At 44.8% G+C, this 18,793-nt stretch overlaps 1 protein-coding gene across 5 annotated transcripts in view; it reads left to right on the top strand.

Moving 5' to 3' along the window:
* RAD18 (RAD18 E3 ubiquitin protein ligase) overlaps positions 1-16,561 on the top strand; it is a 35,794-nt gene extending 19,233 nt beyond the window's left edge. For 3 of the 5 annotated variants that reach the window (XM_085235789.1, XM_085235786.1, XM_085235787.1), the window contains 4 exons: positions 2,567-2,726; positions 9,784-9,843; positions 13,032-13,154; positions 16,061-16,561. In XM_085235789.1, coding sequence (XP_085091915.1) covers positions 2,567-2,726; positions 9,784-9,843; positions 13,032-13,154; positions 16,061-16,163 — 446 coding nt within the window. In that variant the 3' untranslated portion in view covers positions 16,164-16,561. The remainder of the gene's footprint in view (positions 1-2,566; positions 2,727-9,783; positions 9,844-13,031; positions 13,155-16,060) is intronic. The other 2 variants (XM_085235788.1, XM_085235791.1) reach the window with 2 other exon arrangements.
* The last annotated feature ends 2,232 nt before the right edge of the window (positions 16,562-18,793 follow it).

The raw sequence follows: 18,793 nt of genomic DNA, 5'->3' as shown, positions 1-18,793 counted from the left end.
TTGGAGTTAGGAGCAGCATCCAGCATATGTTTGTTGTCCTCACTGCCCACAGCCTCAGAGAAGCACCTCCGTGTGCTTTTAACTTGTTCCTTGTCGTTTTGTTCGGTCTCATTTGTTTTATGGTATTGTTTGCTGTGGCAGCATTCAGTTAATCTGTGAATGTGTGATATAGAAAAGCAATCCTTGGCCTAATATTTGTGGAATTGCAGCGTATTCAGGATGCTGAATTTCAAAGAGCATTCCATCGGCCAGAATTGGATGTGCTGATGTCTGTATCCTTGGGAAAATACAGCAGTTCAGCTGGTTGCAGCCCTCGCACGTCCTGCGCTGCCTGAGTTGAGCTGCGTTCATCTTTGGTGTGAGGCTGTCTCCTGTGCTGTCACCTCCAGCAGAGAGTAAAAAGAAATGAAAATATCAGTGAAGTAGTATGAATTCTATCCTTATCATTGCATGCAGATCTTGATGCAGTGTGTAATCTTTTCCATACGAAGGGTGAAAGGTAAGGAATCTCAAGGATGAAGTTTGCCTCGTTTGATGTAACTCACAGCTGTGTCCCTCTTCTACAGCAGAGGCAGAAGCAATGTGCTATTTGATAATGGGATCACAGACTGAAATATGAACTTCTCACTATGATCAGTGGAGAGTTTGGTTCCTGTGAGTTACTTTTTCATTGTGCCCTGAACTGCAGGCTTTGAGAAGCTAAGTGAAGCCATGCAGCTTTCCCAAAAGAGTGCTCGGGTAGAAAATAGCTTGCAAGAGTTGTATCATCCTGTATCATGTTGACTTAAGTAGATGATGCCCCCTCATCTGGTTCTGACAAATCTTTAAGATACTCGTTACCCTTCTTGTGTACTCTGTAGTCTTTAAAATTTTGCATGCAAGCAATCCTTGAAATTAGTTTCTCATTTTGTGCTGGACAGATATACCTAGTTGGCTGCTTATAAGCCACCAAGAAAAGAACTTAGGGGTGAAGGAACATAAGGCTAAGGCCTTTTCTTCCTCTGTGTTTGTTATTAACAGCACGTACCTTTTTATTAAATGGGAGATTGCAACATTGAAAGAAAGAAAACCAGCACTGGTTTGATGACTTGCCATTTGAAAACATTACTTCTAAGAAGAGCAAAGGCTTTGTATGCATTCCTCACCCACTTATTTGGAGTCTGGAAGGGATAGATGGTAGATCCTGGAACTATGCAGAATTAAAACATTCTTTTTAAAACCTTAATATCTCCCATTGCCCTTAACTGTAGTATTGATGGATGTACCTTATATCTCTATCAAAATCTTGCTTTGTTGTAATGACTTTAATCATCCCTTCCTATTCACATGATCTTGTTTTACATCTTTAAACTTAAAAAAAAAAAAAAAAAAATCCAGTCTGTTTTTATAACTGATAAGTGTAGGATTTTGCACTGCCTAGCAGAAGCACCGTAAGAAATTGATAAATACTTTGATGTATCTATTTTGAGCTGTATTATTGTACTGGGCCTTTATTTTTAATCTCCTGATGTCAGTAACGCTGCATTAGACAGCTGACTCACTGTAATCTGCTGGTTGTTTTCAACTGACAGAAATATGCTCCTAACAATTAAATATGCCCTTTAGCACAGGGGAAAGGCAAACCCTGGCTGATTTCATAGATTGTGTAGCTTTTCCACATTGTTGCTATAGTTCTGTTTGGCTCTGTCAGAACACTTTGCAGAGGTACAGAAGTGGAAGTGGTTTGAGTAGGAATATCACTTAGGTGGTGTGGGTGCAGAGAACACCTCTGAACTGCCTTAATGAGAATTATTAATGAGATAAGTCTCAGTATGGCTTTAATATCCCTCCCAACCTCCTGGTTAAATAATTTGTTTGAAAGAACTTGTGGGCAGAACGTAAAAGCAAGTTTTCTTTTTGCATCACACTTCCTAGTCTATATTTACTACGTATGCAGAGAGGTAGGAGGCATGTCTTGAGAGGACTGTTCATCTTCTAATAGATAAAAATATTTGATAGGAAAATAATAGAATGGCTTCACAATTTGTTTATGTTGTCTAGAAATGTTCTTTCCTATAAAGATAAATGGAAATACCAATGATCTAGACTGACATTTCATCTTTCTTGCATGCATAAGGAAATAAATCATTATGTTTCTTTTATTGAAAACAAGCCTATTATCTTGATCTGTGAAACTATGTAGCTATCAAGATGTCTTGTGCAATGAGCAGAGTGAATTGGTTGCAAGGACCAGAGAACAGGGCTGTCTCGTTAAGTGTTTGCTAATTTCTGAAATGTGACAAATAACCTTACCCTTTATTTCTCTCCTTGTTCATATTTGAAATCCATAACAAGGGAATATTTGTGTTTCAGGCTCTGGTTCCTAGAGGTGGTTTGTTGCTGTTGGTGATAGGTTCTTTTTCTGCCACAGTTTAAAAAAAAAAAATAAAATTAAACCTTTGAATCTGTGAGAGTTTTTGAAGAGAGTGGGAATGAGGCATCAGTGTTCAGATGCTTAAAACCTGTTGTTTTTCTTAGAATCTCTTCAGACAGCAAAAAAATTAAGCAATGTTATTTTTCTTGATAGGGGAAGATCCTGAAGAGCATCACTCAGCTGCAGTCCTTGGAGAAGCCCAGGTACTCGAACCAGGAGCTCCTGATGGCACACGAAGTGACCCTCGTTCCCCAGAGGAAGGCCAGGGCTCGGGCTCTCTTGCATTCTCAGAGTCATCTGGATCATCGAGCAGGTCAGCACAGGAGAGTCTGTTCTCACTACTTTGTACTCTGTTGGAGCAAACAGGAGAAACTTTGGCACGAGTACTGGGCCATTTGTATTTATACTCCATATCATAGAATGGGCTGTGTTGGAAAGGCCCTTAATGATCATCTAGTTCCAACCTTCCTGCCAACCACCAGACCAGGCTGCCCAGAGCCGTGGAAGGTGATCCTGGTTACTCATTCCTTCTCTTCCATGTTTCTGGCTGCTCGGTTGCTTGAGGGATGCAGCTGAAATGCATTCAGATTCGCTTGATAGAGGCACTGTAGTGGAAATGTTCCTTTTTGTACAGAAAAGTGAGTGAAATGGCCGTGGGACCAGGAGAATGTTTGATGTTTCTCTCTTACTGCATTGTCTTCCCTTTTGTTTGAGGATTTATTTGAAGAGGTTCAAAAATTGATATAGCCTAAATCTTTTAATGGTTCTTTGAGCCAAGTATTGCTCTGAGAAATAGAATTTAAATGACCCATTACTTGCAGGCAGGGATAGAATGTCACTGAACCTTGAAGTCCTGACATCCATTTACTTTTCTTTCTTAATTCATTTAGTTTTGCTTACTGAAATGGCTTTATTTGGTCACAGGAAATGAAGGATCAAGGAAGGTTTTATAAATGTGAAGCTTTAAGTTTTTGGTTCTTCAGCGCTGGTGTTATTGAGAAGACTCAGCTGTTATTAAGATCTATCTTCAAAAACTATGTAGAAGAGTTTGTGTCTGTTGAAAACACGTGCTTGATAGATCACAATTTGCTAGGTACCGCTCTGTCGATTGGTAAAGATGACTAATGCTGAGATAAACATCTCTTTCAGTACTGGGTGCTGTAGGCCCAGCTTCCAGGGGAAAAGGGGAAGTAGTTGAAAGATGGGATAACTGTTTTTTGGTACATGCCCTGGCCTGCACCTTGTTTGGTGCACCGGAGAACAGAGCCCTGTGCTGGCAGGACTGGCACCCCCAGAGCATCTCCATGTCTGTGCTGTTTGGGTGCAGCAGCTTCCTGGAGCTGCTCCACGCAGGGCCTGTTCTGAAGGATGGCTCAGCTGGGAGGAGCAACTTCTGGGCCCCTGCTTGGAAGGAAGGATCTGGCTGCGGTGCTCCGTCCCACAGGCTGGTTTCGTGTGCTGAAACCTCAACTTTGCAATTGGCAGCTTTGGCACTGGCTGTTGTGCTGCTGATGGGAGCTGTGTGGTGGCTGGGGCCGTGCTGTGGTTGTGTAGCAGCAGTGGATGGGAACCTGGGCAGAAGCTCTCCAGTCCAGGTGTCACGTTGGGCACACGTGCAAATGGTACGTGGTGCTGCTTCCTTCCCACTGGGTCTGCAAGGCAGCTGCCCTAGGGCTCTGATGATTTCAGTTGCACAAAATAAATGCCTTTTGCTTGGTCCTAGCCAGAATTTGAATGAGATGTTCCCATTCTTCTGTTTCACTCTTTTTTTTTTTTTTCTTTCTTTCTTCTTGCCTGCAAGCTCACCTTTTAGCATTAAGGACCCTAGAAAATCTAGAATTTTCATTTGACAGAGTAAGAAAGTATTCCTTTCATTAGCTCATCCAAGGAGTCATTAAATCTGCTCCACTGCCAACCTGGTATATAAATGATATCCTGAGTGACCCTCCTGTGCCTTTGGCATCACAGTTACATTTTAGTTCTTTACCTTTCTCTGTCTGCAGACTTATGTTTATTATTCTCAAGTCTGGATGGGAGTGTGTTGAAGAGACTGTTTGCTGCAGGGTATCAGTGTGCCACTGCTACTGATGGTTTGAATGTGCTTCCATGAAGCAAGTTGGCAGATTTTGCTGGAAAGTGCACATCTGTCTGCGTCATGTCTGGCTCAGAACAAAGCTGTTTATTCCTTCTTTTCATGTAGTCGCTCTCTCCAAATTAAGTATTTCCATAGATTTCTTGACTCAAACACAGAATCTCACAGCTGTGAAGACCATTCAGTATGCCTCAGATACTTGGACCTCTTTGAAAAAACAAATGTAAGCCAACAAACACACTTACTAGCTCTTTGTGGCTTATTCTTTGCTTCAACTCCTATGGCACAGAATTGCTTTTTCAGAATCTCTCTGGGACTTTTTCTTTGCTTTCCTACTTTGTGCATACTCTCTGGTTTGTATGTGTGATGTGTTTATATTTGTTTAAGTTTAGTGCAGTTTGCATAACCTTAGAAGTTAGCTTCTGTTTTGGTCAAGAAGTTCACTGCAGTAGTGCTGTGCTTTTGTTTATTTTTCCTTTCTTTTCTGCATTAAACTCAGCTGACTGGCTGCTGGGCTCTGTAGTGTGCCTGACCATCGTGGACTGTAGGTGCTCATCCTTTATAACGTGGCATCTTTTTTTTTTTTAGTATACATTTGGCTGAAAAAGAGACGAAAATAGCAGCGATGAGGCAGAAAAGCCTGGCTGGATGCTGTGTGATGCGTGGCCGCTGCTGTTTGGCTGCAGCGTGCTCCTTGGGCCAGGCTCATCCTTCTTGCACTGCTTTGCCTGTGGCTCCGAGCAGCAGCTCTGGGAGCAATGTGCCTTTTGGCTGCACTGTGTGTGTTGGGCTGTGCCTCGCACCCACGCAGTGCTGTTGACATCACGCAGCTCCATTTTAATTAGTAGCATTAGGTCATGATTTTCAGAGGTCGTGGAAAAACAGTCGTATAAACTGCATGAAAGAAAGATGTGTTGTGTCAGTCTCTGGCTGCCATGGAGTTAATGTTCTGTGAGGTGCAGTGAAAACAAAAGAAGAATGATTTAGAGTGGGGGTGGTCTGTAGCATTGTAGCATTGTGCTTTTCCATCAAGATATGATTTACTGAGACTTGCATTTTCTTTCTGATAATGAGAGGATATCCTTTGACAAGGGGGAACTTATTTCACATTGAAATGTCAAAACTTGAAATATATTTGGGAGTCCAAATCTGCGTGCTGTACTTTTAGGCACAGAGAGAGCCCTTTTCTATGGAGGCCTGATGCTGTGATACATTAAAAGAAAATTTGGATTTTGAGCAGTGTATGGAACACAGCCAAGCAGTCACAAAGGCAGAGAGCTGACATCGTTGTTCTATTAATGACACTGCAGTTGACTTGGTGATTTCTACCTCCTCCTCACAAGAACTTCTGCCCCTTTTCAATCCAATACCAATAGTTAAAGTTCTGCTTTGTACAACCAAGGGAGCAGTCAGGCCATATAACGTATCTACGCCTGTAGTAATCTTGCCAGTGCTGATGTTATGCAGAAGTCACTGCTCTACGTGAGGACAGGAGAACTCCATGCCTGCTGGAGAAAAGGTACCAACCAGACATGGGGGTGGGAGCATCGATCCGAACGTGTTTGGTCTTTTCAGAAATTGATGATCCCACCAATGAAGCAAAACGCTCGTAATAGATAAACAGCAGAACAAAGCACTGACTTTTAAAGGATATTTTTTCAAAGCTGTGAAGTCATACATAAAGCTTTCATGGAACTTTAGTTCTCCATATAAATAGTCTCACTGCGTTCTTTTACTTTCTGGGAGTGAAGCCAAGCTTTACGCAAGAGTTTAAACAATAGAAAAATTATAAAAGAAACTAGGTGGGACAGTGATAAGCCAGTTAATGAACCACACAGAGGAAATATTTTATTAAAAGTACTCTATAAAACTGAGATAACATTCAGTCGTTCAAACAAATTATTTCACTTTAAAACTGCTGTTAGAAGAGAGCATCAGTTCTTAGGAGCAGAGTGGAGGACTCTCAGCACAGACAATCTATCTTTGGCCTCGTCTAACGATGTTATATTGTACAGTGAAACAGGGTGATTTAATTTTGAAACACTGACTGAAAAGCGCTGTACCTGCAGCGTGTGTAAATCTGTGCCTCTGGGATACACAGAGCTACTGCAGCTCTGCCAGCTGAGCTCCTTGCCCAAGTCGGGGCTCGTTTGCAGTAAGTGGGGCTGCTTGGCACTGCGCCTGGCAGCTGTTGATCAGGATGAAGGTCTGTGATTATCCGGTCACTTGCTTTGGCCTTAGGTGCTTTGCAGTAGTTGAGCTTTAGTTCATCAGCTGGAGAAGGCACAGCGTGCAGACTGGAGGGTGCTGGATGGCAGCATCCCCTGCAGACCTCTCACAGCCGTGGCTTTGTCAGAGCTGGCAGCGCAGGGCGGCTGGGAGAGCTGTGGGGGGGCCTTGCTGGCACTGCAGGCTGGGGTGAGCAGGATGCTGTCCTGGGGCTGCTCGTCTCTGGCACGAGGCAGTGTGTGAGAACTGTTTTCAGTGGGGGAAAGTCTTTTTTTCAATTCTGTAGTTCGGTTTTGAGTTAATCTTGTGCTGCTGTGGGCCAGAGAAGGTGAACATCAAGTGTTAGATGGGAGCATTTTATCTTTGATTTTTTTTTTGTCCTCAAATGTGAGTCCGTTGTGTAAGGATGCTGCTGCTGCTTCTCTGTTAATTCATACCTTTGTTCCAACAATTGTGAGCTGTAATGTATGGGCACAGAGCTGCAAGGGCTGTGGGTGCAGTCCTGGGGAGACAAAGGGGACGGCTGCTGGCCTCTGGTTTGTGCAGGGTGTGGTGCCTGCATAGCGTAGGTGTCAGACATCAGACACAGCTGTGGATTGGACACCTTTGAGTCCTGGAAACAGATGTGAGGGTACCAGCACTCTGCATTGCCTTGGCTGCCTGACACGCTGCACACTACAGCTGTTTGTCACAGGCAGGCTGGAGTTTGGAATGGGAGCAGGAAGCAGGGCAGGAAGGTAGAGAAAAATATTTCTCCTCGCTCCTTGTGGCTGGGCATTCACCTTCAAACAGAGCTGGCGACATGAGAGAGCCTGCAGTTGGTGCCAACAGCGAGAACTGCTCCATGCGCGTGCTGGCAGCAGGGCAGGACAGACTGATGGAAGGGTTCTGCTTGCTGAGCAGCCAAGAGGGAACTTAATCTGCCATAAAGCAGAGACGTTTGCTCCTTTCATTTTTAGAATGAGACATGTTATCCACACTTGTCAGCTTTCTTCTCTCTATTTTAAAGTGGTGTGTTTATCTTTAAAAGGCAAAACCAAACCAAAACCTCACTAACAAAGGGAGAGCAGGAGTGAAATCCAGCTGATGATCAAGGAGGGAGCAGTTCACTCGTTACTGCCTGTAAGTGCCCCGAGGAAGCTGACCCTCAGCATGCAGTGGGTGCTGCAGCCAAACCCTTCGTGTCTGCCGGCTGGGAAGCCAGAAGCATCTGAAGAAATGAGCAAAACTGTCTGCTGAATTCTGTTTGGCCTCACTGAGTTAAAATCCGTAAAAGCAGCACGCAGAACGAGGTTGCTGTTTCTTTTCAATTTCATTCATTTTCTTCAGTTTGAGTGCAGGTTGTTCAACAATAAGGAGATATTGGAAGCTTTCTGTGAGAGAAAGCAAAATTACTTAAAAACTTGAACTCAGTTGGTCAGCATTCCTTTTGATTTAATATTCAGCGTCTCAATAAAGAGCTGGAAAATGTTTTTTGTAATTGTTTTGCAGCTATCCATTTAGAGTTGTTTTTCCTCCCCACACGTGGAAAATGGTACGAAGCACGGAGTCACTGCAGCTCAGTGCCAGGAGATGGCTCGATCTTTGTTCAAGGAGCTGATGTTTAGCACAGACTAGATGTGGGGAACTGTCTTAGTGAGTGACGGCCTTGGAATGAGGGACGCGTTTGAAGAAATGCTGGAAAAAAAGGGCAGTTTGGTCACAGCTGGGAAACTCAGCCCCGCTGGCTGCCTGTGGGCGCTCAGGTGTGATGTCCTCCATCACTCAGTACAATGGAAGTGCAGGAGTTGAGCTGGTTTGTGGGGGGCTCAGACCACTCTTGTGTTGATTGCCCGTTCTCTTACACAGGCACGTTCTGAGGTGGTCAGTAACTCCAGTACGTCTTGTGCATGGTTTTAAAACAGTTTGGTAGGCGTAAACTTTGAAATATGCATGCAAATTATGAACTTGCATTATTGTGCTGAGTGCTAGCCAAATCTTTTCACTTATATTGTTTTGCTTGTGACAAACAGTTGATTAATGATAGTAAGAATATATTTTTCAGGGCAATAAAGTACACGGTGTTCAGTCGTCAAACCTGTTCTTTTTCTATTTTAGGGAGCCAAACGCTAAAATCTCCCTGCTTCTTTTAGTGTAACTGGAGCATCAGGGCAGGATTCAGAAGTATGATAACTCATTCCCTAGGCATCCAGCTTGTGTGCTGAAGATGAATTCTTGACAGAGTGCAAATTTTGGGAGTAAAAAATAAACCTGCTAGACTTCTCAATTTCCCCTGTCACCATCATTTTTAGTGTGCTTTCCTGTGTTTTTCCTTTGAGTATTTCATGTCATCTTCAGTAGTGCAGTAAGAAATCCCTGGGCATGCTGGGGTTCCCTGATGTTCCCTCCAAGCACCCAGGTGTGGTGCTGGGATTTGGGCTGCTCTCACTCCTCCAGTTGCTGTGTGTGCTGGGATTGGTAATTGGTGCAGGGATGAAACGTTGTTCCCTATAAATGCAGTCACTGCTTTTAGTTTGAGTTGCCTTTATCTCCAAATTAAAGCTGCTCTGTTGAGTAATGCTTGTAATTAGATAAATTTATTCAGCAGTTCATAAAAATTCCTGGGGAACCACAGATGAGTTTCTAAAATTGCACACACAACTTCAAAATCCATTTTGTTTTGGAATAATGTGCTCCATATGGCAGCAGTGCTTTGTGTATTTTCCCTTTTTTGAACTCCTCTGTGCTGTGCTCTGTGCCAGTGGTATTTTTCTCCTATCCATGGTGCTGCAGTCACTGTGCTGCTCATTTGGCCCTGAAGAGGAATGGGAGGTGGGGGGAGACCGACTGGGAAAGAGAGAAGAAACCCTGCCCACGGATAGGGGTTGCACACCATTTCTTCATTTCCTCAAAGAAAGGAACCTTCTGGGCTTTGGTGGAAATTTCCCATTGCTGTGTGTAAGGTCTGTCTCATTTACAAGTTCTGCTGCCAGAATTAATCGTTTTGTTTACAGACCTTTGGTGTGAGCATTGTTAAAATAATTGACGTGTGTTTTGCTTTTCCCTTCAGCTCCAGTTCAGATATCTTGAGAGATCTGGAAGCTGAGATTTGTTTGGTGTCCTCTGACAGGTAGGTAGAAATAGACAGGTGGAAAAATACTTGAGGCTGATTTCAAGTCTCTTCTGCTTTCCTGAATCCTACACATTTTCTGCAAGAGAGGCAAATGCTATTAAAACATCAGGCTCAGTGAGAACAGTTATTGGAGGCAAAACTTCTACAGTGTTGTTGGTTTGCTGGAAAATAATGCGTGGATGCTCCTAGAATCCCCAGATGAGTGGCTGAAAAGCGTTGTTCCAAAGCCTACATTGAGTATGGATGTATACTTAAACAAAAAAACCAACAAAACAAACACAGACTAATTTTTCTATTTTATTTTTTATTTTTAAGGGGAAAACAAGAGACTAAGTACAGTAGAAAATTAATGTTAGGTTGTTGCCAGTGCTCACCTGTATCTCTGTGTCTAGTTGAACATCCTGGAATTGCAGCGTTTGCTTTGGTTGACTTCTGTTAGGAGAGAGAAGAGCACATTCTTGTTTCTAGAATCTTAATGTCTTCTTTTCAAAGAACAAAAATCCCCTTCTGTTATTGGCAAGATTTAAAGTTTGTGTCTGTGCAAGGTGTTCTGTAAAGAAATGCTGCAAAACCATCCGATGATTCCTGAAGTAACGCAGTGAAATACGTGAAGGTGGAGAGCAAATGTTGGACTATCTGGGGATGCTGAAGGTGTGCAGGTAGAGTGAGATTTATAGTAGTGCAGTGTTGCATCAACTGAAAAGCTTTATAGGTATCGTACAAAGAAACAGGAATGAAGACTGACTGCATCTGTGTCTTCTTGCATGGGTTCATTAGTCCAAGAAGAAATAGGAATGTCAAGTGTGGAGCTGGATTCCCTAATGGGGTGTTCCTCTTTAGCAGTACTGGATGTTAATGTTAGTTATGATATATATCCAGAGCAAGAATAATTTGTTACTTCAATAATTTCCTTCACTCAGTTCACTTTCGGTTGTTTTATTTGCGTGGTACCAAGGTTTGGCCAGGTTGGTAAGTGCACAAGAATATTAATTAAGTCAGGTCTATGCATTTCATTACAGCTATATTGTTCTTCATTGCAGGATTGTGTCCTGCTGGTTGAGCAGGGGAGAGCTTTGCTTTGCAAGCTTAGTACCTGTGAAGGCATAGGCCAGCACAAAAACATTTCATAACCAGCACGGATTTTTGGTTTGGGGGCTGATCATCTCTCTCTGTTTTTGTTATGGCTGATGATTGGGTATGTGCAAAACAAGTGATGTCAAAAGCTGAAACTTCCATGTATTTTAGTACATAAGATAATCAACATTATGCTTTGGAGTTAATTTAGGATGGTCTGTATTTGGCTTAGGTTCAAATGTCAATTTCTTAGTGCAGAGAACACTTCTAAATAGTCCTGCGTTCAGTCTTTTACATCCTTTTATATCTGTAATTCCAAATGACGTTATTTGGTATTTGGGCACGAGGGCTGAAAGCATTGCTGTGTGCAGCCCTAGAGGATCTCACTTTTGAGATGGGCACTCTGCTGAGGACAGGTCTAGCTATGAAATTCAGTGGGGCTTCTCAGGACAAGGCTATGCAGAAGAGTCTCTGTTCAGAGGTGGATGTGATGAGGGAGAATACGTTTGTCTATACTAACAATACAAATCCAAGTTATTGCTCTTCTGCAGGATTTCTTTGTTAACTGAAATGGAGAAAATAGTTCTTCATGAGCATTACTTCTTTTGCCAAATGTGATTTTTCAGTACTTTTAAAACTGTCGACTGTTTCATGTTTTTCACAGATGGGATTCAGAAGATTTAGGATCTCTTGTATGTCTGGAAGGGTTAAGCTCAAGTTGGAGCTCCAGGGGAAGCAGTCTGCAGGGGCTGCTCAGCAGTCAGAGTGCGGTCACTGGTTCTGGTTGACTGTGGCTGAGGAATGTGTTCCTGGGGGCAGGGAAGCAGAGCACTGCAGTGGGGCAGGGAGCAGCTGTGTGTGGTGCCAGCTGCACTGTGGGCTGCTTTGGTGAGCTACAGGTTTCTTATGGTTTTACAATACAAGTCTCTAAAAGAGAATTTGATGCTATTTAAAAAAAAAAAAAGCTTCAAACTTTCAAACTTGTGCGAATGCTTTATTCTCCCTAAGCAGGTGAGAAAATGGCAGCAGTGCTGTGGTGCGTTTGGATCTCAGCATCTGTGCCTTGTTTCCCAAAGCAGCCTTCCCACTGCTTAGCGTTGGGCTGAGGTTGGTCAGAGCAGAGCTGCTCTGCCTGTAGCACATCTCAGGGTGTTGGAACAGTTCTGAACTGCAGCGTGCTGTGCCTTTTAGAGGCAGTGATCTGCTGAGCATCTTAATTTCCATGATAGATCTAATAAAGAAGCAATAAATATTCATATTCTGCATTTAGAGTGGATTGTCTATTTTATGAAGCGCTTAATGAAAATTGAGACATTACTTAAATTCCCTGGAGTCATCTTTCATCTCTGCTAATTGTCTTATTTTGACACAAAGAGATTAGACAGTAATACTCAAAAAATAAACCCGAGTATTTTTCTATGGCATACTTGCCATTTGTTTGTGACAATGCACAGATGGAGCAGATTAGGGATATTTTAATGGCAATTTGCAGCATATTTTTAGCAAAACACCATTCCATTCCTGAAACTAACTTAAGCACGATTTAAGCATTCTCTGAGCTCTCAAAGTTTTTTTTCTTTGCTTTTCATATCCTCTCTTAAGTAACAAATCCACTTGCTGTGGTATAATGCTATTGGGACTACATAAATTCATTTTACTCTATCTGATGAAATTGAGGCAGCATTTCAGGCTCTCAGTAACCTCTTGGTGACCATTTAATGAAAGCCTTATGGTTCTGTGATGTGTATGGCAAGTAGTGTGCGAGTGCTGAGCCGCAGGGATTGCTCAGCTCTGCGGGCAGCATCGGATCTGAAGGCCTAAAACTGAGTGTGGGTTTGATGAAAGGCTTCTGTGGAGACACCATTCACACCTTAGCAAAGTTCTAGAGAGCTGCTAGTGAGATTTCAGGGAGTAAGCTGCTGGATGTATTTCCTATAGGAGTGCGCTGTGAAGTAAAGAAAAGGATAAAAGGATGATGGTCTTTAATTGTGCATAGTTGCAGTAAAACATCCTGCCTACCTCACAATGTACTTCAGTGTTCTGAGAAACAAGCTCACCTCATTCTAAAAGAAAGGATGGGGGCTTTCCTGTTTCTTCTCCCTCCGTCTCAGGTGTTGGATGCCAGAGTTGGAGCTCTGTCCTTGCCCAAGCCAACCGCATTACAAAGTGAACCAGCGGGTATGGGAAGGGAGCTGCCTTTCCCAAGGACCGAAATGTGCACACTGCTGTGGAAGGTCAGCCATGCTTGCTTTGTTCTTTCACTATTGGTGGCACTGCGCCACGTGGCCAGCAGATCAAAGCCGAAGAGTACAAAAATGTTCTGATCTATTGAAGTGAACGTAAACCAAAGGAGTGGCTGGCAGCCCTGGTCCCAGCACAGCGGGCAGTGCCCTGCCTGGGGTGGAGGCGTCCTGTTGGAACGAGTGCCTGCTCAGCTTAAGAGGGCCTGCGGCCTGTGTCTGCTGCTGTGTTCCTTCACCCAGGCCTGGCCCTGCGGCGCGAGCACTGCAGGCACATCCCTGCTGTGCCCTCTGCCTCCTGCTCCCACGCTGGCTCACGTACCCGAGCCTTGCCTGCTTTTCCATCAGCCACACTCCTCATTGGTCTGCGCTGGCGGTCACGATGGTTTTGCAGAGCTACTGGCAGACAAATGGTCTTCGGTTCTAGTTCAGAAATGGTGTGGAAGGCTTTAATCCTTCAGATATAGACTCGGTTTCTGATGAAGCAAGCGTCTTTGTGCAGGTATGTGTTAGTAGCAGGGCCATAGACGCCTGAATTGCATGTGACCTGCTGTGGGGTGCAGTTACGTATCTGAACTCATCTGTTCCCTTCAGGTTTTCGCTGGTACCCAGGGTTATACAAATGTCAATGGCTTTGCAGATTCATGGCTTGAGGAGCATTTAATAATGTACTGACAGAGACCCCGTGTGCAGAAATTGCCTTATTAAACAAAACCTCTAGGCAACGATTGCTTGTTTACCAGGGTATCTTTGGATGACGTTGTCTTTCTTTCCAGTTTCAGTGCTGTTTCCATGCAGTGATTGCACTGCAGTGCTTTCTCAGCAATGCTACTTGTTCTGTATGCAGAGGTGTATGTTGGCAGTTGAGTTGGAAACAGGTTTTAGAGGCCCCACGTTTCACCCAGCCCTGTACTGACCCTGGATCCCATCTGCTGACAAGTGAAGCTGTAGCTTAGAAAGCGTTATTCTTGGCTTATTTTGTGTCTGCAGGGTTTGGGAAGGCTGACTGTGGAAGAGTGTAGCGCTGGGTGCTGCAGCAAGTCGCAGAGCTGTTGTGTGGCATTGCTTCGTGTTGCTCGGTGTTCTCAGGGCTCCAGCATTCTGTTCTTCAAAACTTGCAGAATCGTGGCTCCTGTGAGCAGTGCCAGCTGAGACAAAGGGTGCTGTGTGTGCAGCTGGTTGCAGTCAGTTGGTCTGGGGTGGTTTCTGTGACCAATGCCATCTCTGGTGTAGTGCTAGCTCTAGGTTACTGTAAGTCACCTTGTCAACTTCTGTTGTTATTTTTCTGAGTTTTCTTGGTGGGTTTTTATTTGAATTTACATAGAAAATAACTAATCGCTCACTTAATTCAATGCTAACTTTCAGTGTTTGTAACCTATCTGAAGTTCAGCGAAACAAAGATAGAAAACATGAGGTTTCCTTATAAAACAAAACCTGGACAAGGAAGACGCAGAAGTGATGTCTGTTGGGTTATGTGAGAGTGGTGACATCCTTCCATGTGTAGGCACTTTATGTGAGTAAAAACCAAAACCCGTTGTTTTCAACAGCTGTAGGCTTAACTGTAATTATTTTGTTATTGGATGTTTGGTGTTGAAGACACGGGAGATTCTACAGAGGGTTTATCATAGCCTTCGGGGATGTTAGGACATGCTCTGTGATAGTATTGTCCGGATGTAGTGGGTAAATGAAGCTCGGGCTCGTTGTGGAGCCTATAATCTGAGGCACACAAAGTCAGTGAAGAAAATGGAAAGCGATACCAAGAGGCTTGAAGGATAATTGAGTAGCAAATCAAATGAGCAATCATACTAGAAAGTCATATTGCTTGGCTGCCTGTGCAGCTGTGCTGCTGTCAGAGCTGCTCGCTATCAGAGCAGGCAGGGAGTCGTCTCATCGGCTCCGCTGTGAGCTGCAGTGCTGCGTGCTTTGTGGCTGGGCAGGAGGAACCGTGGGGAGCTGCTAGAGGCTCTGGGATGCGCGTTGTTCCTGCTGATGTGTGTGTGTGTACATCTTGCTGTGCCAGCAGGGAAAGGACTTCAGCTCTTGAGTTTCTTAGAATCACAAGGTTGGAAAGGACCTCCAAGATCACCTGGTTTAACCATCCTCCTATCACCATTACTACCCACTAAGCTACGAAACCGTATCTCATAGCACCTCATCCAGACTCTTATCCAGATTTCATCTTGTTTTCAGTTGTGAATTTCCTGTTTAAGCCAAATGAATGGTCCTCATAGGGTAGATTCATCCTAGCAAATGGTTTTTAAAAAGATGTGTTTATGAGGAATGTTTAATTAGTAATGGCTACTGACGGGCAAGAGCAGTATCTTTCACGTCAACTCTGTGTGGTGTTCCAAGCTCAAAGCAGGTTGATGGAAATGAGCTGCATAATTTAAATAAGGATAGCTTAACTTTTTTCCCTTTAAAATTAACTGTAACTGAAATGAAAACACTTTGAGCTTCCAGTGCAACGTTCCTTGTCCATAATGAGAAGAGCCTCAGGTGAAGGGTTGCAGCTGGAAGGTGGAGCCCCACGTGTTGTCCTGGTGGGACAGCCACCCCACAGCTGCTCTCCCCATGACTGTTCCATGCACACCTTGCTGATGGCATGTGAGTGTGCCAGCACTGGAGGCTGTGGGTGAAGAACTGGGAAGGCCGTTACTCCTTCTGCTCAGATCTGTTCCAGGACAGACGTGGGCGGTGCTGGAGATATCTGTGCACATGGGGTTTGTGGGTACTGCTACCCTCAGACACGGAGATGGAGCGTGTTTCTGTTCATGCCCCGGTGGGATTGTGTGCTGGGGGTGCTGTGCACCCAGTGCCTGCTGTGCCTTTGTACAACCTTCAGCATCTGCCTGTTCAGAGCACCTTGGAAACCATATTTTCCACTTTTTTTTTTTTCCCAGCAACTGCCTTCTGGACCTGAGAACTAGCAAGAGGAAGACGTGCCAGTCCTGGCTGCCAGGAGGGGATCGACTGCTTCCTAGGAGCAAGAGGAAGAAGAGCTGATGCTGTGGGCTTAGTCTTAAGCCTTCTGCACTACCTGAGAAGTGCTTCTTAGGCTTCTCCTGCTTCCAGTGTATCAGGGTACTTTATTCTTGCATAACTGCTATTCAGGCTGCCTTAAAATAACCAAGTGAGTGCGCAGGCACTTCTGTTTGCCCCATAACTGTAATCCTGCTGGGGGTGCAGGGTGAGCCCTCCTGCAGCCAAGCGGTGGTTCTGTGTGGCACTGCAGCCCTGCCCTGCCCACATGTGCAGGCCCTGCAGTGTGGGCTTTGCAGGCTGTGGCTGCATGGAAACTCTTCCCTCTTTGAGCACCACACTAGAAGGGCAATAAATTTGTTTGATTTGATGTAATTTGGTTTTCTGCTAGTGAAATAAACTGTAAACTCAAACTGCAGAAATGTGCTGGTTTTGAATACATCCTTGGAAACTTGTTCATTAGCAGGTGTTGCTGTTTCAGCTTTGTGTGTTATGGCTGAAAGAAACTGGAAAGTTTGGGGGCATTGAGTGTTCTGGCCTTAAATATGCAGCTGGGAGCAGGCACTGTGCTTCTGGAAGTACTCCACGTAGTGTGGAAGCGAGAGGTGATTTGGTTTGGAAGAACTGTCTGTGGCAAGTGGGGGGTAGTGCCTCTGTGGGATGGAGGAGATGCAGAGGGAAAAATAGGAAGCAGATTTTTTTTGTTTGGCTGGCTGTCAGTAAGACCATGCCTTCTGAAAGAGGGCAAATATTGACTTATGCTTTTAGGTCCACCTTTAAGTCACAGTAATCAACGATGAACAGAAAAATACTGTGTGCCAGTAGAAAATACTTTGCCAGAGAAGAGTAGGAATGTATGTAATGGTCAGTGTCAGACTCACTGCAGCAGGTCAGCTTCCATCCACTGCTGTACGTCCCAGGTCTTTATCGTTATGGTTTGATTATATTTGAGTTAATAGTAATTCATTTTCTTGGTGATGTTCATTGTCATGCACAAAACATCCTCAAAAAACTCTTGTGAGTAACGTTGGGACACACTGAGCTGTGGCACTGAGGAGAGCTGTGAACACTCCTCTGGCAGGAGGTGAAGGGCTGTGCCTCTTGGCCTGTGTTCTGCAGAGCTGTGCTGATGTGGAGCTCTGCTTCTGCTGCAGTGTAAGTGCATCATGGCTCAGGATGAGTCAAACCCACCTTTCCCGGTTAGCACTGGTGCAGGGTGGGTGCTTGAGGTTATAGCATCACTCTTGGTTTTAGGTGCAGTGACAATCTGAGCAGTTGGGCTGCAGTGCTGCCCATCTGCTGAGCCCAGCTGTGGCAGTGCAGTCTGAGTGCTGTGTGCTGCACAAGGACTGCAACTCCGCTGAGTCAGCAGGGAAACAGCCCTGGTGGAGCTTTCCTCATTAATACCTGCGTGATTGTATCGATAGCTGAGGCTTTTTGTTGGCTTTGAAGCCAGATGCTGCTTGTGGAGTTGAATCTGTAGTTGATGGCAATAAATCCTGACTTGAGAGGAAAATACACTTCCATTTCCAGAGGGGATAAATAGTCTAATTCATTAAGTGAGTAGGGGCTGGAGAGTACTCAGAAAAATCAATACAGAAGGTGAGTGAGGCAGGGCGAGGTGCCAGGCACTGTGCTTGCCTTTCTGTTCTGCTGGGAGCAGGGGGCTGGCATGGGATGCTGGGCAGTACTGCAGGGCCAGCTGTGTGCAACCAACCCCCGATTGCATTAAAGCCCTGCATGAGCCCTGCTTCTGCAAGTGGGTGCTGCTCTGCATGGTCACTGCCAGCACTGCAGTGCGTGTCCCCTTGTGTGAGAGGAATGTGGAGAAGAACCGCGTCCTTCTGAAGATGAACACCCTGAGCGTGGCACAAGCTGAAGCTTTGGGAATTTGTCTTCCTTCCACAGTCCTCTGTTCAAACACAGTCCCTCCAAGCAGGAAAGCAGAGCGTGATCCTCCTCAGCTGAGTTTCTGAGGACTCCTTCCTACTTGCCCATGGGGAGGCACGAGGCTTTGTAACAGTTCTTACGTCTTTGGAAATGTTCCAAATATAAACAGCTCTGTTGATGTTTGCAGTGAACCAAACCGTGGCCTGGTGTCTTACATCTGCAGCAGGCTTTCCCCAAGAGCCATTTTAAGTTGAAATAAAACCCAGATTTTTATTTCTTAAGTGCATCCCATTCATCCTTTGCAAATACAGTCCTCAACTGTTTATTTTTTTATATTGATTGTGTCCTTTAAAGCAAGGATTGCTTGCGTTGTCAGTGTCAGCTACTGTCCCACCTGGCCACTGCCCTGGGAGGGGCTCAGCTGCTGCCTATCAGGTGTGTCCCTCCCATCACACACCTCGCTCTCCCTTTCCAGCTCAGAAAGCAGCCCAGGAGATGACAGCCTGCTTTGGGGTGTGGGGGAGAGGCTGCTTTGGGAGCACTGGCACTGGGATTTTTTGTGCTGCTCAGTAGGAAATAGATTCCTGCCTCCTTCCAAGGCAGCTCAGAAGGTGCCCCTCAAGAAAAGCAAGGCCCCTTTGCCTGAAGCTCCCTTCAGGAGCCCAGGACCTTTTCCACTGGATGCAGGACGCAGAGCTGAGTCCTGCTGGGCATTCTCTGCATCCTTCATTAGGCCACAGTTTGACCATTGCTCATTTCAAAAG

This window comes from Meleagris gallopavo, chromosome 14 (assembly GCF_905368555.1).
Source record: "Meleagris gallopavo chromosome 14, MGAL_WU_HG_1.1, whole genome shotgun sequence".
Lineage (NCBI taxonomy): Eukaryota > Metazoa > Chordata > Aves > Galliformes > Phasianidae > Meleagris > Meleagris gallopavo.
The sequence above is the reverse complement of the archived record's forward strand: the minus strand, read 5'-3'. Positions and strand labels throughout refer to the sequence as shown.